General features: G+C 47.2%; 1 protein-coding gene across 1 annotated transcript in view; it reads left to right on the top strand.

Moving 5' to 3' along the window:
- The window catches only part of ACSF3 (acyl-CoA synthetase family member 3), a 1,059,592-nt gene that overhangs the window by 61,934 nt on the left and 973,688 nt on the right, over nt 1-23,970 (top strand). The window contains exons 2-3 of the mRNA XM_069635646.1: nt 13,987-14,683; nt 18,350-18,505. Of these exons, the coding sequence (XP_069491747.1) occupies nt 14,018-14,683; nt 18,350-18,505 (822 nt within the window). The 5' untranslated portion in view covers nt 13,987-14,017. The remainder of the gene's footprint in view (nt 1-13,986; nt 14,684-18,349; nt 18,506-23,970) is intronic.

Here is a 23,970-nt window from a genome sequence, read left to right as displayed (position 1 = left end):
CGCATCATCACTCCCTCCTTGCTCCCCTTGTTTCCCCTTTTGGACATTTTTGAAACGTTCCCCCAACTGCCCCCCAAACCCTTCCCCCAACAAACAAACCCCAACTAGTTCGTACTCCCCCTCCCCCCCACCCCGGCGTCCAGCCAGTTAGTTCCGCCATTGCTTGCATTTGGCCGGACCACCAGCCTACCCTCCTCGGCTAGGCAATCAGTACAGTGCTCATGTCTATGAGCCCCCCTCACCCCCACTGCTTTGTCCCTTCAGTTGACCCTGTTATACTTGCTGTTCAAGGGGACTCTGTATTCTGAGAAACTTCAGGAACTTCCTTTTTCCGACCCGCTACGGGTCGGGACATCACCACAGTCAGCCCTCCGAGTCGACGTGTTCGCTTCCCAATGCGGGCGGCGGGGTGTTTAATTTTTTGAATTTTCTCGAACTGGTTTTCTTTCTTCTGGCCCCCGGCTGGCTAGGGTCGCCCCTTCCAAGGGCCTCCGGACCCACCGGGCCCCTCTGGGGGGTGGATTGTGCCACGTAATCCCAGATGGCTCCCCTTATGTCATCTTCTGTAATCAGCGTTGTCCGTTGGCCCATGTATTCGAAGGCCAGGGAGAAGGGGTACCCCCATCTGTATCGCACCCCCTTTTCCTTTAGTAACTGTGTTAGGGGACGGCACATCCTGCGCTTGGCCAGGGTGTATGCGGAAAGGTTCTGATAAATGGTGATCTGAGTGCTGTTATAGGTCACCACCCCTGCCTTCCTTGCTTCCTCGAGCACCTTAGTCTTTTCCGCGTAGTAGTGGAACCAGGCCAGGACCGACCGGGGGCCCCCTGCCCTGCCCCCTGCCCTATGCACTGGTCGAACGTGAGCCCCATGGTCATCTCCTCTGAAAACAAGAGTGTGATAATGTCCCTCACCACTCGGATCAAGTCTCTCTCCGTTTCGCTCTCTGTTTCAGGGATCCCAAAAAATCTAAGGTTATTTCTCCTTTCCCTGTTTTCATAGTCATCCATCTGTCTAGCCCTTTTTTCGTCCCTCTTCTCCAGGGCTGCGAGCCTCACCTCAGTTTGCACCTCCTGGGCTGCCGTTGATGACTGGTTGGTTTCCACTTGCAGGAGTCTGTCCTCGACCTTGTCCACCCTTTGGTCGATCTTTTCAAATTTCTGAGCGATATCCGACCGCATGTCCCTGATTTCCTGTAGGATAGAGGCGAAGCCCCTCTCCATCGCTGTCGTGGACTGCATTGAGGCCTCCGGCTGTGCCATGATCCCAGCTTCAGTGGGGCCGCTGACCGCACTTTCCGTTCCCTTAAAGCGATATGCCTGCAGTTCCACTTGCCAGCTCCTGTGGCCTTCCACTATGCCCACTGCGGGGATGTCACGTCTCCTACACCTAACACCCCCTCTGCAAGTGCCACACCCCCACCCTCGGCCTCTTGCCGTCCCACTCGCTCACATACACACCCGATTGCACGCACGTGCATGCGCCCGTTCAGTCATCATACCCGGGGGTTTACTCATAGACCTGGCATTTACCTTCCCTCCCGCTCCTGGCAGTTACACTGGAGGCTTCCACATCACCATGGTGCCCTGAATGGACCTCGGAGGATCCGCGCGTCACGCGACTCTCCATTGCAGCAATACTTTCGTATCACGTGATTACTGTCATCCCCATCACGTGATACATCCTCACAACAACTCCGTATCACGTGACTTCTGCCATCCCCATCACGTGATACGCCTTCATTGGTTAAAAGCTTCCGGGAAACAATGAGCGTCGCTTCACAGCTGTTTCCACCTGGATTCCGTGACGCTCGTTTCGCTTTTGACTCTACGGATTTGCTCGACCACGTTTTTTTTGTATCACGGTTTGCCTTTGCCTTGCCCAAGTATTGACTTTGGATCACCAGTTACCGGACTACCTTTACCCAATCGGATTCCTATTGCCTTTGCTTCTTGTTACCTTGTTTTGGAACTGTTGGTTTTCTCGCTGCCTGACCATTGGACTGTCCCTGGTTTGCCCTACGGATTTTGTTTCTTGTCCTGGATTCTTGGTCTCTGGCCTCACGCTGGGCGCTTGCCTGTCTACATACCCACCATCTGCCCTCCACCATTTGGGGAATTCCCAACGCCTCTCTGCTGTTATTGAGCATCTGTGCCAACACATTAGGTAAGCCATTTCAGATCATTTCCCTGGGGTTCTGCTCTTGCCAACTGCTCTGTGCTTATCCTATAACCCATTGCCTTACAGCGTTCGAGGGGTCCTTTCCCGGCTGTTCCCGAATCCAGGCCAACGAACCACTTCACCTGTGGCCTCAAAGACCACACAGGCAGTATTTCTGGTGTTGTCTGTGCGGTACTTGGGGACGGAGGTATTCTTACACTGCACGACCATCAAGTCTGTAACAGACTGTGAAGCCTCTGGCTGTCGGAGTATGGATCCCTCCGCCGGGGACCCCGTGACCGCTCTAATGCAGGCCGTAGCGGCTCTCAGGACTGATATGGCCACAGCCACAGCCACAGCCGCCATTCACCACCGCCTAGACCTCCTACAAAGCGCACATCATTCCCCGTCTGCGGACATCGAGCTTAGGGATACCACCCCTCCAGTCCAGGCCACACCTGCTCCCGCTCCTGCCCCTGTATTGATCCCAACCTCCTCTCCTTTTGCTGCCCCAGAACGCTTTCAGGGAGACCCACGGACCTACCGCACCTTCATAAATCAATGCAGACTCCATTTCTTGTGCAGACCTCAGGCCTTCCCCGATTCGGTTACAAAAGCCGCTTTTCTCTTGTCTCATCTATCAGGCATAGCGGCCACTTGGGCAAATCCGTTCTTAGAGGGCAACCATCCCGTCTTGTACGATTTTGAGCTTCTGGTCACAGAGATGGCTAAAGTGTTTGATACCCGCTACAAGGCCCAGGCAAGGGACCTGGAACTATTGGACCTTACACAGGGCAAACAAACATTGATCGAGTACATCACCCGGTATAACCAACTCGCCGCTGAAACCTCTTGGCCTGAGGAAAAGAAGGCGATCGTGTTTTACTGAGGACTCAGTGGTGCTATGAAGGACGCCCTTTCGGTGGTCCCTGCCCTTCCTTCTGTTTTCACAGACCTTGTAGACCTTGCCCTACAGGTGGACGCCCGCAAATCCGAACGAAGGATGGAATCCACGTTTGGGCAGCCATCTCCAGCACCATCTTCCGTCGGTTCCGAGCCCATGCAAATAGGCGGAATCCGCAGTCCCATAACACAGTTAGAACGTGAACGTCGAAGAACCAACAACGCTTGTTTCTATTGTGGTCTAAACGGACATTATGTAAAAGAATGCCCTCGCCGACCGAGAAACAAAGTGCCGGGTTTTCAGAAGGCTCGCCCATGATACCGGGGACACCGGCGAGCCCATTCACGACCCCCGCTGACCCTGCATTTGGTCCTATTAGACCTGTTACAGTACAAGCCCTACTGAAACCCACCAGAGACATCATTCACGCTGTTCAGATAGTGATCGACTCCGGAGCCACGGGTTGTTTTATGGACATTGCGCTAGCACATCGTCTTAATCTACCTCTGATCCAAAAGGACCACCCCAAACCGGTACAGGCTGTTGATGGCACTTCTTTAGCCTCCGGCCCGATAAAACACCAAACCGCACCTTTAGAGGTGGTCATACAAGGTACCCACAAGGAACACTTGTCGTTCGACCTCATTACCACACCCCAGTTCGGGGTCATATTGGGAATACCCTGGTTGAAACACCATAACCCTTTAATCAACTGGGGTACGGGACAAGTGCTGTTTGAGTCAGAAGAATGCCAACATTTTTGTCTCATAGAACCTGAGTCACCCTCATCTCCTGCCTCTATTCTCGGCGCTATGGCTTCCTCCCATATCAGTGACACGACACCTGACGGCACGTCAGCACACACCGTGGGAGCCGTTATGGCAGGCATTCCCAAGGAATACCATGATTACCACATGGTCTTTGATAAAACCGTAGCGGAAGGCCTACCTCCGCATAGGCCCTACGATTGCCCTATCGACCTCCTTCCAGAAGCTCCCATACCCAAGGGAAGGGTTTACTCGCTATCACCATCCGAGGAACAAACCCTAAAGGACTATATACAACAGGCCTTACGTTTGGGCCATATACGGCCGTCCTGCTCTCCGGCTGCCAGTCCTATATTCTTTGTACCAAAGAAAGAGGGCGATTTGCGCCCATGCGTGGACTACAGGCGGTTGAATTCCATCACAATAAAGAACAGATATCCCATCCCACTTATTTCCACGCTCCTGGATAGGCTGACTAAGGCATCGATCTATACCAAACTAGACCTAAGGGGGGCATATAACCTGATCCGAATACGGCGCAGTGACGAATGGAAAACCACGTTTTGTTCCCGACAGGGGTTGTTTGAGTATACCGTAATGCCCTTCGGGCTTTGTAATGCACCTGCAACGTTCCAACGTTTCATCAATGACATTTTCTCTAATATCTTGGATACGTATGTGGTGGTCTATCTAGACGACATCCTGATTTTTTCTTCCTCTTTGGAGGACCATGTCTCTCATGTCAGGGAGGTCCTATCACGCCTCAAAAAGAACGCATTGTTCGCCAAACCCGAAAAATGCTTGTTCCATGTCAGAGAGGTGGACTTCCTGGGTTTCCATATTTCTCCTGGGGGGCTATCGATGAATCAATCCAAGGTCCGTGCTGTCACAGAATGGCCAATCCCTGGCAACACCAAACAGTTACACTCTTTTATCGGCTTTGCTAACTTTTACCGACGATTCATAGTTGGATTTTCTTCCATTGTATCTCCCTTGACAGCATTGACTAGCCCTCTTGTCCCTTTTATCTGGACCTCCATACACCAGAAGGCGTTTGATACTCTTAAATCTAGGTTTGTCTCAGCCCCTGTGTTGCAACACCCTGAACCAGACTTACCGTATGTACTAGAAGCAGATGCTTCTTCGTTCGCCCTAGGTGCCGTGCTGTCCCAACCATGCCCTGCCACGGGCTGTTTACATCCGGTTGCTTACCATTCACGGAAGTTTTCCGCAGCCGAATCCCATTACACGGTAACTGAGAAGGAACTCTTGGCCATAAAGGATGCCCTCCAGGTATGGTGGCACCACCTCATGGGGGTAAGGCACCAGACGATAGTGTACACAGACCATAAGAACCTCCAGGACTTGGTCTCGCTTAAATGTGCAAATAGCAGACAGGTGCGTTGGCACTTGTTCTTTGCTGCTTTTGACTTTGTGGTTAAGCACAGGCCGGGTTCAGTCCATGGCAAAGCTGACGCTCTTTCTCACTCCCCTGGGGGGGAAACGTTGCCTCTGTTCCCAGACACAGTGTTAGGAAAGGGCCATGTCATATGTCTATGCACACCATCCCCACCCATGCTTGCGACCATCAAGCAATGGGTTTCCCAACATCCACATACACTCAATGAATGGGATATCGTACTTCAGGAGGGGTTGTCATTCGTCCAGGGTAGATTGTACCTTCCCACGAGCGACGTCCGCAATCAGGCGCTTGCTTGGTCCCACGACGCTGCTATCAACGGCCATCCAGGGCAGCAACGTACTCTTGAGTTGTTACACCGTTGGTGTTGGTGGCCATCCATGAGACGGGACATAGAAAACTATGTTAACACCTGCTCAGTATGTGCTCAATGTAAGGCTCGTAGAGGACGTCCCTTGGGTTTACTCCAACCGCTACCTGTTCCCCCCCCAGGCCTTGGCATACCATCTCCATGGATCTTATTACAGACCTACCACGCAGACAGGGCTATGACACCATCTGGGTTATAGTAGATTCCTACACCAAGATGGCCCGCTTCATCCCCTGTACCGGCACTCCCTCAGCCCCGACCCTTGCCCGTCTGTTCTTTAAGGCTGTTTTTTGTCTTTTCGGTCTTCCGCAGGTTATAGTATCGGATCGTGGGTCACAGTTTACTTCCTGCTTCTGGCGTGCCCTTACCAAGCTCTTAGGCATTGATGCTCACTTTTCTTCTGCCTATCACCCAGAAAGCGACGGGCAGACGGAGAGAGTAAACCAGGCCCTGGAACAGTACCTGCGTTGTTTGACCCTCCAGTATCAGGATTCCTGGTTTAACCTACTCCATCTTGCTGAATTTGCATACAATAATGCCAGACATTCTGCTACGGGTTTCTCTCCTTTTTATTCTATGTACGGTCAACATCCCCGCACTCTCCCATTACCTGACCTCCCTTCTGCCACTCCTGCTGCTAACGCCTGTGTTCGCGATCTGGCCAATGTCCATGCTCAAACCCTTGTCCATCTACATGAGGCGCAGGCAGTTATGAAATCAAAGGCTGATAGGAAGCGGACAGCGGCCCCTGATTATCACGTGGGTGATCGGGTATGGTTGTCGAACCGGCATTTACGCATCCCCGGTTGTCGCAAACTGTTGCCTCGCTTTATTGGTCCCTACAGAATCACTCGCGTCCTGAACCCTGTTGCTTTTCGCCTTGGGGTCCCTTCTGCCTGGTGGCTCCACCCGGTTTTTCATACTTCCCTCCTCAAACCCTGTCTTGCTCCTACCCGTATCACTACACCTCCTGCTCCCGTTTCGCTGTCCACCCCTGATGAGTTTGAGGTCAATGCCATCATGGGTTCTCGTCTTCACAGGGGTCGCCTTCAGTATCTCGTTGACTGGGTGGGTTATGGCCCTGAGGATCGCTCCTGGGTTCCCTCCTCTGATGTTCATGCCCCTCTCCTTGTTGCCCGGTTTCATAGGGATTGCCCTGCCTGCCCACGAGGTCGTGGGCCGTTGAGGGGGGACTCTGTCACGTCTCATACACCTAACACCCCCTCTGCAAGTGCCACACCCCCACTCTCGGCCTCTTGCCGTCCCACTCGCTCACATACACACCCGATTGCACGCACGTGCATGCGCCCATTCAGTCATCATACCCGGGGGTTTACTCATAGACCTGGCATTTACCTTCCCTCCCGCTCCTGGCAGTTACACTGGAGGCTTCCACATCACCATGGTGCCCTGAATGGACCTCGGAGGATCCGCGCGTCACGTGTCACGTGACTCTCCATTGCAGCAATACTTTCGTATCACGTGATTACTGTCATCCCCATCACGTGATACGTCCTCACAACAACTCTGTATCACGTGACTTCTGCCATCCCCATCACGTGATACGCCTTCATTGGTTAAAAGCTTCCGGGAAACAATGAGCGTCGCTTCACAGCTGTTTCCACCTGGATTCCGTGACGCTCGTTTCGCTTTTGACTCTACGGATTTGCTCGACCACGTTTTTTTTGTATCACGGATTGCCTTTGCCTTGCCCAAGTATTGACTTTGGATCACCAGTTACCGGACTACCTTTACCCAATCGGATTCCTATTGCCTTTGCTTCTTGTTACCTCGTTTTGGAACTGTTGGTTTTCTCGCTGCCTGACCATTGGACTGTCCCTGGTTTGCCCTACGGATTTTGTTTCTTGTCCTGGATTCTTGGTCTCTGGCCTCACGCTGGGCGCTTGCCTGTCTACATACCCACCATCTGCCCTCCACCATTTGGGGAATTCCCAACGCCTCTCTGCTGTTATTGAGCATCTGTGCCAACACATTAGGTAAGCCATTTCGGATCATTTCCCTGGGGTTCTGCTCTTGCCAACTGCTCTGTGCTTATCCTATAACCCATTGCCTTACAGCGTTCGAGGGGTCCTTTTCCGGCTGTTCCCGAATCCGGGCCTACGAACCACTTCACCTGTGGCCTCAAAGACCACACAGGCAGTATTTCTGGTGTTGTCTGTGCAGTACTTGGGGACGGAGGTATTCTTACTCTGCACGATCATCAAGTCTGTAACAGGGGACCGCTGCGGTCCGGTGGCTTTAGGGAGTCTCCTCGAGGACCCGGCTTGAGGTCCCCAGGCTGTGTTGTCCCGGGGAAACCCGCGGGAGGCCAGAGTCTTTCCGTGTGGGTGGGGGGGCAGCTCCCAGGCGGGCACACGCCCCACCAGCGGCGGATGAGGGCCTCACACCTGGGTGCCTTTGAGATGTTGGCATTCCTCTTCGGGGGGTGGGGGGAGGTGGCCCTCCGTGCCATACCACTGTCGCCGTCTGAGGTCGCGTTCCCCTTCCAGGGGGGTGTCAGGCGGGCACATGCCCTGGGAATGGGCCTAGGGGCCTCCACCTGTGGAAGTCCGATACGGGCAAGCTAGGCCCCTCTGCGTGTCCTCAAAGCTGGTGCAGGCTGCAGCGATTCTGGGACCCCTCGAGAGAGGGGGGGTTGCGATTCCGCTCCGGCGGTTATTGTGATTTTTAATTTTTTAAATTTTGTTTTGGATTATTGGGTGGGGCGTGGTGTCGTGCGGCCCCCCACATGCCCTGACCCCGCTCTCCCGCTCCGAGGGGGGCCGGGGCCCGGAACCTCCCAAATCAGGCCCTGTTTGCCGTGGCCGAGATGGGGGCTCGTCACAGCCCGGGGGACGAGGGGGGACAGCGGAAGCCGAATCCCCCGCCGGGGCCGCTGTCCCAAAATCTTGTGGGCACCCACCAAGGGCAGGGGGGCGGATGGATGCTTGGGGACGGGCTCGCCGGCAAAAGGCTCTCCCGCAGGCCGCTCCTCCTTCTCCGACGCCGATGCGCTCTTCGTCGCTCCCCCGACACGGCCCGTTCTCAGGCTCTCGGGGGAGCTCGAGTACCGTTCTTGTTGGCGGGGGCGTCACGGGGGGCTCGCCAGCTCAGGTCGAGCGCGTGAATCCGCCTGGGGGAGTGCAGGGGGGGGCTCAGTCCCCTTCAATGGCCCAGCCTCAGCGGGAGCACGACGCTCAGGCAGCCATCACCTGTGCGTCCCCTGGTGGCCTCCGCTGAAACTTTTTTAAACTCAAATGCTGAGTCAATAAAAAAAAAAAAGACTACAACAAAGTCAGGAAATACAACATCAGGCAACACCCGAGTAAAATCATTAAGGACTTATCTACACACTAGGAAAGGAAGAAAAAATGGGCAGAACCCTCTTTTTTTGGGGGCCTGACTCTAGAGGGTTGAGAGGTACAGAGATAAAGGGGAGTAGAGTCAACAGCTACCCAGGCCAAAGGCGTGACAGGGGGTCACAATACTCCTTGCAGGAGAGCTAGAAGAGTACTAGCTCGAAAAAGAGATCACCGTAAGGTACAAAAAACAGGAAGGTTTATTTTAACAAGAAGACATATTTTCAGAATTCTTTATGTGCCGTGGCACATAATATATGCATACTGAAGTACATTTATAGTCTGCATATCGGTGGGTTAGTAATAAATAGTGACAAACTATTCCAGGTATTTTTTACATTCACAATACATTAACATTATCGACACATTAATTGGTGTTTCTGGTTCGGTAGGTTGATGGCAAAGGGCAGTGGCACGATGAAATGGAGCAGTGCTGCAAAATTGTACCGAACTGTCTTCAGGACATCAAGTCGTGGTCTGACTTGGTTAAGTAAGATGGGCGTCATCCTACAGTTTAAGAATGGAGAACGCATTTAGATTCGGTGATGCAAGAATTGCCAGATAATGAAAGTGGAGCTGCATGGAGTCGACCTACCATGTGCAAGTAAGTTGACGCCATGGCGGTGGTCTTGTTTACCCAGCTGTTGATTATTACGGCTGGGGGGGGGGGCAGGCTGCGGAAGTCAGATGCCCGAATCTAATTGGAAGGTGGTCAAAAATGACAATTGGGTACATGGCGGTGGGAAGCGCTTAGTGCAAGAAAAGGTTGAGGTACAGATAAGCTCTTGTCGTGCGTGGGTTGGTGATTAGTTTTCGAGTAAGGTCCATCAAAGTGAATGACCTTCGTGAGTTTTGAATGCATAAATATAGCAGATAACCGTGCCTATGCGATTGGTGCAGGAGGGTTTGTTAACATGAGTCAAAAGCGGCCAAAGAGACGTGCCTGGGTCACAAAGTGTTAAAAATGGAAAAGCATCAAAATGCAAGAAACTTAGCCGTGATTGTGCGATTGGTGCAGGAGTTCAGGAGGGCTGTTATTATAAATGCCCTGTAAATGTTTATGGCGGCCAAAAGAAGGTGACTAGGTCACAATGTGTTACCAATGGATTTACCGCCTTGATTCTGTCAGACAAGGCCTGAACATTTCCATTGAATGGAACCTCTTCGTCAACAAATAGATCAGGGTTTCCCACATCAATGTGATAGGCTAAGCCGAATGTAAAATGTTGTAATACTATTTTCCTATCATACCACACCACTAAGCACAATGGTCACCCATCCTCCAAGACCGGGCCACGCATGCATCAATGCATGCCAACATTATGATCCTAAAGTTCCTTTTGTGTTTTCGTATTAATATTTTTCTTGTAACCACAAAGTCTGCACTGATTGTTTCTAAAAATGCAATCGGTACTTTACACATGGACCATCTAACATTGCAACCGCACCAATCATGTGTATTGTTATATTGATGACTCTCTCTTACCCCGCGTGTGCATTTCATGCTCGGATGCTTTACAACAAAGACATTGCAGCCGCACCAATCATGTTTTTTCATTATATGATTATATTGATGACTCTCTCTTACCTTGCATGTAGATTTCATGCTTTGGATGCTTTACAACAAAGACATCAGGGGGTCTTTTTTGAAATACCAGAAATGTTCGGCACAGGTAAGACTCAGTACGCTCACTTTCTTGATTTACTGCAGTTTTTATCAGCGCTAATTCATCACGCGTCTGGGCTCTCACACTCTTTGATCCCTGTTTGATGAAATCTACTCTAACACATTGTGACCTAGTCACCGTCTTTTGGCCGCCATTAAAATTTACAGGGCATTTATAATAACAGCCCTCCTGAACTCCTGCACCAATCGCACAGTCACGGCTAAGTTTCTTGCATTTTGATGCTTTTCCATTTTTAACACTTTGTGACCCAGTCACGTTTCTTTGGCCGCTTTTGACTCATGTTAACAAACCCTCCTGCACCAATCGCATAGGCACGGTTATCTGCCATATTTATGCATTCAAAACTCACGAAGATCATTCACTTTGATGGACCTTACTCAAAAACTAATCACCAACCCACGCACGACAAGAGCTTACCTGTACCTCAACCTTTTCTTGCACTAAGCGCTTCCCACCGCCATGTACCGAATTGTCATTTTTGACCTCCTTCCAATTAGATTTGGGCAGTGTCCGTGGTCATGAGCAGATCAACAGTGCATTCGGTCACCATTCCGGAAAGCAGGGTGGTAAGGTCCACTGCATTGACAAGCTCGGGACCGGCCTTCGGGACAATAGCGATGCACAATTTGATTGTGTATTGGGTATCGACATAATTACCTGTGGCAACCGAATCCTGCACAGCCCCTGCCATCCAAGAAGAACCAGATGGAAGCGAGAATGTAACAGTGATCGTAAACGGGGCAGAACCTATGGAGTCCAGGGACGTGAAGCTCAACAACTGGACCCCCGTCTATTGCCGAGCTTTGGCGTTTCCCTGCTTCTTGGGTTTCTTTGGGCAAGCCCGCAACAGGTGTTCTGAAGACCCACAATAGAAACACAAGTTGTTCTTCCTCCGGTGTTCCCTTTCATCAGAGGACAACGGACCCTGTACTGCACCGATATGCATGGGTTCACTGCTCCCTGTAGCAGGGCTTGATGAGGTCATGGACATAGGAACAGGAGCCCTTCGCTCCCCCTTCGTCTCAGCCTTACTGGCATCTATCTGTAAGACAAGATCTAGGAGCTCAGGAAAGGCCATAGGGTCCATAGGGACCACAGGGTCTGTGGCTAATGTGTCTTTTAGCGATTCTGAAAGCCCTTTGTAAAACAAGGATGACTTCTTATCATCCGGCCAACCAGTCTCAGCCACCAACTGGTTGAACGTAGCCATATACGATAAGAGCGTGGTATCACCTTGTTGTAACCCTAACAGCTCCAAATCTGTGGCTTGCTTCTTGTAGCGCTTGTCAAATACACGACTCATCGCGTTAATCAAGACGTTGCAGTCGTACAGCATGTGACTGCCTTCTTCTAGTAGATGGTTTGCCCAAGCAGCGGCTGTCCCTCCTAAGTGGGAGAGCACAAAGGCCGCTTTAGTCGTGGAATCGGGAAACTAATTTGGGCAGCACAAGAAATGTAATCTACATTGATTCAAAAAGGTTCTACATCTTAGGATCCCCAGTGAACCTTTCCGGGGGACTAGCAGAAACTCAGCTGTCATGTATACCGGCCCAGAATCCTGCCTAGGCAGCGGGGCACCAGAACCAGAGACAAGAGCAGGAGACTGTACCGCCGCCCCAGTAGGCTGTTTACCAGCCTGTAGTTCATTTATACAGCGTTGCGTGGCATTGTGCGCAGCCGCCATATCAGTACGTAAATCCGCAACAAGCTGCATAATAGTGGCCAAGTTCTCATTGGTATCCATATTAAAGGCTTCTGATTATGACAGAACCCGTCTGACCTTCCAGGGCAGTTGAACTCGTAGAGTAGTCGACGAGTTCTTCCTACCAATGTACCCCTCTGTATGGTGTTACGTACAAAGGGATCAATTAATTGGAAGAGAGGATACAGCACAAACACCATAGGCTGGAATGGAAAAGAACACCATCAGTGGGCGGATAACAAGAAGACAGACTGTAGGCATACATACAAAACAGTGCTAACCTATATGGTCTATGTCCTAATGATCTGGGAAGTGGGGCTTTGCCTTCAAGACTTCAGATTTCCCAGAGCTTATGATGTATCTGCAATACAAGTTTAGGAAATGCCTATTCTAGGATCGAACAGGGACACTAAGGACTAAAGAACAGGTAACAAGGCTTAGCATGTGTGGAGTACTGGAAATCATCGTAAAGTGTCATCTCGAAATCCCTCAGCATGCGTTGAAGTGGTAATCCAATCCAGCAGAAGAGACTGTCCCGACAGTCTTGATTCGAAATGTCGCACCTTGAGGGAGAGTTTCCCCTCAACATGGGGCTCTCTTTCGGCCCTGCGTACTGGAAATGCAATGCGTAAAAACTTTGCATAACGCTTTTACGCATTGCATTTCCAGTAAACCCCATTTTCGTCCATTTTTATGGCGGAGAGGAGGTGCGGAAATGCAACTTTTGTTTCAGCCGCTCCCTTCCTCTTTGCGTTGCAAATACTCAAGCGTTTGCGCCCGCATGCCTTTTCATGCAGGCGCAAATGCTAGGGCTTCCTATGGCGCCTGCCGTTTTTTGCACCCGTAAAAAGCAGGTAGTCTCCAGAAGGACCCATTGCCTGCCATGTGTACACGCTTGTATGGTGCCTTTTACCCTCCACTTATGCACTCTGCTGTTCAATTACCAAAATAATTCTGTGATGGGGTCTTGTGCACGCCAAAGTGCAAGAGTACAGATCTCTGCTGCTGAGTAACACTGAAACTCGAAAATGAGCTCCTATAACTTGCTTAAAGTGTGATCTTGAGTGCCCCACCTGCTGCTTGTGGTTAAACAAAATGCTACCTCCTGTATACCGTCCAGTCAGTGAAAAGTTTGTGCTTCATACCATGCAGAGTTATCCCAGAATGGTTCCTCCGCTGCATCATCGCCCTTCCTGTGACTGTGTAGCTGCAGTGCACCTAGTGGACTTAACCCGAGCCATTACCGACGTGAGAACACTCTGGACAAGCATAATGGTCCATATCTGCCCAGTAGCTGTATATTTCTGTGACAGCATCCTCGTAAAGCGAGTTCTGCTTGGTGGTTGTGAAGTGGATTAGTGCTACTGTTTTACATTTGTACAAAAAAAGGTGGCAAAACTTAAACATTTTCAGTAATGATCCATTTAATTTTTCATCCTTGTTTTTCCCAGTTTACTTTGTACTCCTCAATACCATCCTGTTTATTTATTAACTGCTAATTTGACTTCTGCGCTGATGCTATATATGATAGTATGTGTCATCATAACCATTGTTGTAGTGTTAGAAATGAATTAGAAACCTTGGGTTTCACCTGACTACTGTCTGTTTTTTCTCAGGTTGGACCGACTCCAGCAAAGGATCTAAACAATGTTGATTGCCTATGGCTGCAGGTTAGGTGTGAGCATGCACAAGACATTGCTCATTCATCCGTGGTGGTGCAAGAAGCAACTAACTGTCAAAGGCCTCCACACCACGAGAATACACTGCAGTAATGGGGGTCTCCCTGTGTACATGAGATCCGCGGCCTATGGGGATAAGATTGCTATTGTTGATCAGAATGGGCAGCACACATACAGAGAACTCCGAAGGAGGAGCACCCTCCTGTCCCAGCTGATATACCGGACACTAGAGCGCCAAGATGCAGACCTGAGCGAAGAGCGCATCTCATTTTTGTGCCCAAATGATGCATCATATGTGGTTGCCCAATGGGCTTTGTGGATGTGTGGGGCTATTGCGGTCCCCCTGTATAGAAAGCATCCATCTCCTGAGCTGGAATATGTCATCCAGGATTCTCAAAGTATGTTGGTCATCGCAGAGGAGGGATACAGTAAGGTTGTGACTCCTATTGCAAGTAAGCTTGGGGTACCCGTCATACTGATACCAAAATCTGATGAAGGCTTGGAGGAGCCCCCTTCAAGGAGAAGCCCCCCTGTCTGGGAGTGGAAGGACAGAGGAGCAATGATCATCTACACTAGTGGGACCACTGGGAGGCCGAAAGGAGTTCTGAGCACTCACCGCAACCTGCATGCTATGGTGAGTTGGTTTCCTGCAACTACCATGTATAGGTGTGGCATGACTTGATGTTTTTGGGAGGGAATGCGCTCATGTGAACACATGCACTTTCCACGAAGAAAAATAAAACCTGCAGACTATCGTGAAATGGGATCCCTATATCTTCTGTGTAAGACAGGGTATGCTTGCAGTACAAGGGATTCTGAGACCTCGCAGCCTCCTGGCTGTGCTGATATTTGCCTCTCAAAATCTGCAATGTACTGCAGAGAATGGCTGTAAGCACAAGGGACATGCACGAGACGCTCAGACATCGGTGTGTGGTGACATCAGGTCTTTGTATGTGCCGTGTATGCAGTGGGCATTCTTTCATGAGAGCAGAAGAGACACGGCACAGGGATCCTATGCTGTTTTTTTAATGTTTCCAGTGTCCATAGCTGGAAGGCCATTCTGTACAGCGGGATATGTATGCTGCCCTGGTGAATATCTTTTGTGTTTTAGCTCCCTCAAGAGAGTAGTACGAGTCACTTAAGTGCAAGATTCTGGTGCATGTTGTGCAGAGTCTCTCTTTACATTTTCCATAAGCTAGAATCATGTAAAGTGACTGCAAAAAGGAGCACTAAGCTTATCTAGGCTGCCAATTTCCATGCTTAACACAACACATGGTGGTCCTTCATACTCTCTGGCTTGGCTGTGTTCCGTTTCTTACTGCTACATATACGTGGCAGACCTATAAAATGTGTGTTTCTTTGATACACACCGGTTTTAAATACCCAACATTTTCACACCTACTCTTTTTGAGTTTTGCACACTGCTCCTTAGGAAAGATGGCGGTATAGATGCAAGGTCTACTGCCTGAGCTCTCTTCACACTACCCAAATATCTTCAAATATGAACACATTCCTCCCAGGGAGGTGTTAGGGTAGACCGATTTTATCTAAATAGGAAAGAGAAATTCATGTTGCGCGCACTATATTAATGCTAAAAGTGGATGCAATATTGTTGCAATGTTGCAGTTTTGCATGTATTTAGAATAGTTAATAGAGGTTTGTTAAAGGTAACTTTTAGTGTTATTTTGTGTCAAGTGTGATAAATTTTAGATTTGCATACATGTTGCAACATCAATTGTGTAACAAGAATGTGCAAGCACATTGTGCAGCTTAGCACAATGAGATTTAAAAGCTCAAATGTTTTCATATGTGATAGTCTCGAACACACGTACATAAAAATAGACAAGCACGGATTCTTGTTCGCGAAAATTGAATGGCCAGCGAAGAAAGTTTTGGTTGGTAGAAAGAACAGCTGAAACCACAAGGTAATGGCTATTTGGATCTTAAATAGAATGAAGAGCATGGGCCTGAGGTTTTCAGCTTGGAAATTGTTAAGCAAACGACCGAAAAAGCATTGGTCACCTGGCAATGTCAATCTAGGGGTAGTAGCTAAATTTGTAACAGGGTGACTGTTAAGTGGATTAGCAGGAAAAGATTATAATGGGAATGGAGGCCAGATGAATTGAATTGTTTGTAGTGCATGATGAAAAGGGAATAGAACACCAAGAATAAATATCTAGAGTGTTGGAATGCTTGGAGAAACGAGTTAGTGCTTGATCAAAGGATCTTTTTGTTAGTTCTCCATTGCCCCATAAAGTGCCCATAGATAAACTGTGCGTGCCAGATTTAGCATTCCAGGACCAAGTGGAAACTGTACTAAAAATGTATTGTATGGCATTTTAGGATCGTGGTCTTCCAGGCAGAAACCAAAGAAGAAGGTTGGGCTTGTATTTGCAATGTCATTCAAGGGGACGGTGCCAGAGTTGAAGGCAGCCAATGGTATTGTGGGGATTAGACTTCCTTGTATCGTGTCAACCCATTTGTATCTGGGGTAATGACTTGTAAGGGAACATTAGGGAAATGTGGGAGTGTGTTTAAGTGTTCTGGAAATGTGTATATATAGTGTATCTGTTCTGTGTTTAGAGAGAGACTCAGGTTAGTTCAATCTTCAAGGAGTTGTCCAGCCTCTCTCCCAGCGGCCGTTGTGAAATAAACTTGGTTTAATGACAACGTGCATGCACTTCTTGAGAGGTGGGCTATTTTAGAGTACACAGTTTCCTCCATGTGCCGCTGGAAAGACACAAGTTGAAAACGTAATAGGAAAGAAGCTGGTAACGAGAGTTGGTAATGTAGCCTGTAGAGAAGAGTTTGTTCAGACCAATGAATGTTCCCGATCTGTAATAATAATAGATGGCAAACAAAATAAATCACTTTTCCCTCCGTCTCATCTGGCTGGTGCATGCCACTCTTCGGTTAGAGAAAGCAACACAAATCCAAGAACTGAGAATCAACATCTACTAGGCTCTTAAATAAATTGACAATAGTTAATACCTGTCACCACATGCTTGCCATGGGATAGTAACAAAGCTGGACAAATACAAAAAGTAGTTTGTAAATCCAAACTGGGAACAACTGTAGAGCACAGACATTCTCAAAGGCATGCCGGCCTAGATTGTGCAATAAACAATCATGAATTCAGGATATTATAAGATTAGACCCTCGCCAGCATGGTTGTATTTTAGTATAGGGCTCCTCTGCCTTAGTAACCTCACTGGGGTTACTTATTAATTGTGAGTTTCGTTGCAGTTTCAAATGCTCTTCAAAGGTCGTTTGGTTTAGACACTATGCCCACCAGGATTCCTTCTGGATCATATAAAGTTAGCCTTCCCTGGTGATTTTTCTCTCACTTCTCCCGTCGACTCCCTCCTCTTCCTCAAATTACCCATAGACTGTTTCTGATGGCTTAGAATACGTGTTGATTAAGAGACACTGGACATTCGGGAAGTGCCACTTTCTAAGTGCATTTTAATTCTAACAGGTCGTGTTAGCAATACTATTGTAAAAAAATAAATAGGTAGGATTTCATTACCTTTCCAGAAAATTCTAGCAATAGAGAATTTACTGGTGAAGAGAAATAAACAAAAGTTAGGCCACGTTTTTTTGAATTCTCCAAAGTGAAAATTGTATTTATTATTTTAGACAAAACCTAGCACATGGTGGGTGCATAGAGGGTGATTCCTGAATAAGCCCCCTCTATATGTGGGCATCTCAGGCATTAGCCATTACCCGAGTGAAAGGATGTCTATCCTTTAAGCTAATCCATAGTGACAGAGGGCTGAGTTAGGGAACTCGCACAAGAGAAACTTTCAACCTCAGCCACTAGGTGATGCGAAGTAAGTCCCTTGGCATGGCCTGCCACAGCTCTTCTTTCTTTAGAGACCCATGTCCTTTTAATAAATGTCAATGTCCCAATTTCCCCCATCACTGGCTTCTGTCTTTCATGCCTAATTGGATTTGTGCCGCCAATAGATCGCGTTTATACAAACATTAGCTTTAAAATTAAATTGTCAGCGGCTACTTGCACCCATGTAAATTTTATTCCGAGGGCCAATACTACTTGCCATGCTCACAGCTCAAAAAGAGAGAGCAGTGATGGTTCCATTAGACAACGGTTGCCTGTCTAAAAGAAAGCCAATCAAGGAAAGCAGAATTTGGGAACCAAGCAATCTGCAAAGGTTAATCTACTACCTTGCTCGGCAAAGGGTTGTGTTCTTAAGACCCTTGGGCAACATGATGACTGACTTTGTAATACAACATTGAAGGAACCAGTTTTATATTTCTTTTTCATTTCTCTCTACAGGTTACTGGCCTTGTTGACCGATGGGGGTGGACGAAAGAAGACTCCATATTGCATGTGCTTCCTCTGCACCATGTACATGGTGTTGTCAACAAGCTTCTTTGCCCCCTCTGGGTTGGGGCCACCTGCTTCATGCTGCCAGAATTCTCTGCTCAGAAGGTAACGTTCCAAGACTGGCCTTTTTGTTGTTTGCCAATGTGTCCATTTGCAATGTCTTCCATTAATGTGTATGCTCAGTCCTTGGTCTTTGTGATCTTTGGAACATTTACTGTCTCGCCAAATAATCTCTGCCTTTTTACCCAATGTCACAGAAAGGCCTAGGCCTGCTCCATAATGTGTACTGTCAATGAGCCAAGCTGCTGCTTAGGGAAGCAGATGGGCCCCAAGGCCAGTTGTAAACTTGGGAACCATTTTGCACCATCTGGAAAGTCATTATTCACATTTTACATTTCCTCCCAGTGGGAAACCAGACCTAAGTACGTTGCCTCGCTACCAAATTATCTTTTTACTTCTGCTAAGATCACACTGATACCATTGGAAAGTTATGCAGACTCGGCTTGTTCCCAAGCAGTCACACAAAGAACTGGGGTTGATAAGACCTCCGCCGCATTTGGCCCCTGCACGAGTGGTAAGGGGACCCACTAATTATTTTCTATTCCTGGCACTCTTCTTCAGTACCATCGCTTCCAGAGACAGCACCAATGCTACCAAGAAAACCTAACAAACAGCCAAATCCGTGTCTCATTTCCAAAGAGAAGAAACTGGATAAAAGTGAGACAAAATCACCATTGAACCTGATACTCAAGTCTCCAAAGAAGCATTTTGGATCCCATAAAAAGAAACATTACCTGTATCAGTGATCTACTTCTTCTAATAAGGAATTGTAACTAAACAACTCCAGAGCTGCAGGGCCAGATAGCATCTCTAACGTAATGTTGAAAACAAACACCTCCTTATGGGAAAAGTTCATATCCACATTGTTCGAGAGGATTGCATCGAGTAAGACCTTACCTGAATCCTGGAGTACGGCAATAGTCGTGCCCATTTTCAAAAAGGGTGACCACAACGATCCAACGAACTATCGGCCCATCACGCTCCTTGATACAATAGGAAAAGTGTTTGCTGCGTTTCTTCAAAAGAAACTAGCGTTCTGGGCCGAGCAGGCAAAGGTAATCGCCAAACGCCAAACAGGTTTCACTAAGGGGGTTGGTGTAGAAGTGAATTTAATCATCTTAAACACCATAAAACTGGAATCCATGAAGAGTGGAACAAATGTCTTCCCTGCCTTTATAGACTTGAAACAAGCCTTTGATACCATCAACCGCCATAAACTATGGAGGAAATTAATATCATGGGCATGCCCTCTGGAGATAATGCAACCTATCATGGCATTACAAGCTAACACTTCCTTCCGTGTAAGACTGAACGCAAAAGGAGACCTATCTGATGTAATCTTCACAAAGAGGGGAGTAAAGCAAGGCTGCCCACTGGCAGCTCTATTGTTTAAACTTTTCATATCGGATTTACCCATTGCTTTAATGGAGCCAAGGACTTTCCCCCCAAAGATAAACAATCATCACGTTTCCTGGGTCACATACGCTGACGACATAGTCCTGCTAGATACCACACAAATTGGGCTGCAACGATCATTAGACGCATTTCAAAAGTACTGCAAGAATAATGACCTGCTAATAAACACAAAGAAATCAAAGATTATGTCAATCATCAGTGGATGCCCCCAAAGCAAAAAAAACTTCAGCTGGTCCTTAAACAGTGAAAAAATAGATGCTACAAATTCCATCCAATATCTAGGAGTGCAATTGAACACCTCAATACGTGAATGGAACTGGACCCAAGAGTTGTTAACGCGAATAACAATGTTCGCCTTACAAGGATTGAAACTTCATGCTGCACATGGCAAATTCACGTTAAAACCATTACTATCCTTCTACTTACAAAAAGTCGTACCGGCCATAACGTTTGGCAGTGAAGGTGGTTGGAGCATACCTGCAGACATCTGGTGTAAGTTGGATGGCAAATTTTGGCGGAAAGTGCTACGATTACCACAGAACCTCTCAACAACAGTGATCCGCTATGAACTCGGCATAGGGTCATTATACAGCACAGTGCTGTGGAAGTCTTTCTCGGCATGGCGGAAAATGAGAATGGTTCCAGTAGCTGGCCCTTACGAAATCCTACAAAAAAGCTCCAACACTAACACGTCGGATCTAATAAGCGTGTGGGAAAAAAAACTGCTTGCGATCATGCGATCTGCAGATCTGATGGAAGAGCGCGTCATAAAAATGCCACAAAGAGCCAAAATAAAATTGGGACGCTGGAATTGGATACAGAATGAGGAAAGGCGCAAAAAGTTGACATCTAGTCAAGATCTGGGAACATCGTCGCATGGCCTTGACGAAACCCCTAAGTACTTATGTAAATTCCCTTCACGACATCATCGTAATCAATTCATGAGACTGCGCTTCAACCTCTACAAGACCACAGCAGTTCTAATGATGAGGCGCAACTCTGACACCACTGACAATCAATGTAGATATTGCAACAATGCAGCGGAGTCTGCCAAACATCTGATAATTGAATGCCCAGCTACCAAAGTTCAAAGGACATTACATCTTGCAAGCTATGCTCCAATAGACAACAACTTAGAACAGTGGTGGAGCTATTTAATCTCTGGAACAAATACACGGCTGACGTGTGCAGTGATAAATTAAGGGACTGCATACTGCCAGAATTCTGATGATGTTTTGGCCACATCTAACAACCAGCAAGATGATGGACTATCAAGATAAGGACATACGGAAACTATGTAATAAAAAGTAACCTAAACTAAAAATTATAATAAAAATAAAAAAAAATAAGGAATTGTAGCCAATCGGAGGAATTTGATGCAAGCCATTCAACTTTAAATCCCACCATTGTGGAAATTCCGGTGATTGTCGAAATGAACACACCACAAATGCCATGAGAGGACCCCCGCCATCTGAGCCATGAGACGTTGATGAGGCCTTGACTAACACAGTATTGGATTCCATGTTTTCAGATCCCTTTTTATATGTATTGGTTTAATGACTGAAGTACAAAATGAATACTATGACAGAGGTTCCACCTCTTATCCAGAAAAAACACTTACATTGCTGTCTAGGCTATTCAACAAATTTCTTTCTAAAGCTAGACAAACTTTGCTGTTATTAGCTAACAAACTAGAGACAGCTGTAGTTTTTGGAAAGTTGCCTTCACAACACTCTAAATATATTCAGGTATTGAACAAACTGGGATTCAATGGGTGAAACAACATTAATAGTTTTTGGATGCAAAATAACAAAAGTAAATTTCTGATGGGCACCTTAACAGCTCAAATAACTGTGGTCATATTTACGTTTGACATCAAAGGCAAAGGTCCTTCTCCCACTCTGTCTGCAATTCAAGCCGAGTCAATGCCTCCACGTTTCTCACAGGATCCAATATCATAAACTGGGATAAACCAGTGAGATTTACAGAATTCCTTTTGACATATGCAGTGGATGAATTTGCCAATAGCAGGGAGGCAGCTATCTTGTGATTGTATGTCAACACAGATATCAGCTACCCGCCTCTACACATGCTTGGTGTACCTGGTTGCACTAAGTGTTGACAGTCATATTGGTCAAAATGATCCAAATAGGACAAGGGAAAAGAATAGAGATCAACATGTTTTAATTAATCCGTAGAAAACTAACATGTTAAAAAAACGTAATGCATTCTGTTTACAAAACATAAAAACAATTAGTGAAAAAACACCATTTTTCTAGTCGAAAAAAACAACAACAACTACAACCGTCATCATTTTTAAAAAACAGTTGAGTGAGGTTAGTATAGGTGTAATATTGACATTGCATATATCCTCAGTTTATATTTTATTGGTCCTTTGCTCTGTCAGAGCATTACGTTTTTTTAACATGTTAGCATGTTAGAAGCATGTTGAACGGTTCACCTGTCAGTGGCAGCAGCTGTCATGCTCTTGCTCTGTAAACATTCTGGAGCTCATTGTGAAAAAAAATCGTAATTGCCCGAAGGGGACCACTTACGTTTGCACTTATGTGCAAACAGGTCCCCTCCAGGCGATGTTCGTCATTTACACTGCGGAGTGCAACTGAGAAAAGTAAAGAGGCGGTAGAAACCTCTTTGCACTTCTCCATTTGCAGTTGGAAATAGAGTAAACGCCGCCTGCCACGTATACATGGCAGACGGAATTTACAATGATTTCCCATGACAACCTCCTGCTTTTTTGCTTGTGTAAAAGCAGGCGGTTTCCATAGGAAATTATTGGCATTATGCCAGCATGAAAATCTCATGCTGGCATGAAGCCGATTTGTTTTTGAAGGTGGAGGACAAATGGGAGGACGAAACGCAACTCCCGTTCCGCCCTCACCCTTCACTTTCAAAAACAATGAAAAAAGAAAGGCGTAACAACTGTTCTGGCTTTCTTTAGCTTCTCCATTTACGCTAAAGGGACTTGAAAAATGACCTCCTCTATATCTGCCCTCCACTGTTGGAGGCCATGGTGTTCACACCTTCAGCCTCCTGAGGACTGCTGCCACTGACAGCTACACAGCAGCAATGGGAAACACTATTACAGACCTGCAAGGTTGACACAACTATGCAATCAGATTGCTCTCTCAAAACAGAGCGTGGACAGCAACAACATTCTCCAGAGACAATCAGCTTTTCAGCCTTAACCTGACGGGGGTTGGTACTCCTCATACAGATATGCTTTTTTGTTCTTTTGCAATTAATTCTTTCCACTCAGCAAACCTATTTGAGCCCCTAAAACCTGATTTATGTCCCTCACAGAGATCACCTCTTGCCCCATTCTACTTCATCCTGTTTCTGATAGTATGTTCCTCTTTGCCCCACAGTATCCAGCTCTTTCTTTTGCCTGGTAATTATCAGCTCTTTCCACATTGCAGTAACCTTCTCTTTGTCCCCTAGAAGTTATCTTGTTTACTTTGTTCCCCTATCAGTCCTTGGTTGGTCGTAGAATCAGCTATTTCAGTATTACAGATGGCTCTTTGTCCCCTGCAACGATCTGTTCTGTTTCCTTAGTAGCCTTTGCTTCATCTCCCAGTAATTATCTCTTGTTCCTCACTAATAAGTTATTTGTCCCCCACTCAGTAATTACGAGGCCTTTGCCCCATTTATCAACAATTTACCTGAAGTAAATTCCTGGAGTAATACATTGCCCTCCACCCTTTAATCGACTGTTTGCCCGGAGTCAACGCGGTTGTACAGTCTATAAATCCCAGCGAGACTTATAGAGGCCCACTGGTTCTCTTTAAACCCCTCTCTGCCAGATCATAAGCATCTCTTAAAGTCAAACAAAGGGTTTACAAGAACACTTGTTCGACCTTTGGATAGCGATACTTGATGCTACGACTGTACTCAGTAAAAGATTAGTGAATTGAATGCATAGCATATAGATGTATAGATTTGTAAGGGGTTTTAAAAAAATATAACTTCATATTTTTGTAAAAATATTTAGTTAATAAGACATTGCGATATAAGGATTAAAACAATTCTTACACTCAGAGTTTTACTGATCAGTCATGGAGAGGATTATCAGTTTC

Source organism: Ambystoma mexicanum, chromosome 1q (genome assembly GCF_040938575.1).
Source record: "Ambystoma mexicanum isolate Mex_15411 chromosome 1q, UKY_AmexF1_1, whole genome shotgun sequence".
Lineage (NCBI taxonomy): Eukaryota > Metazoa > Chordata > Amphibia > Caudata > Ambystomatidae > Ambystoma > Ambystoma mexicanum.
Note: the sequence above shows the minus strand (reverse complement) of the source record. Positions and strands in the feature narration are given on the sequence as shown.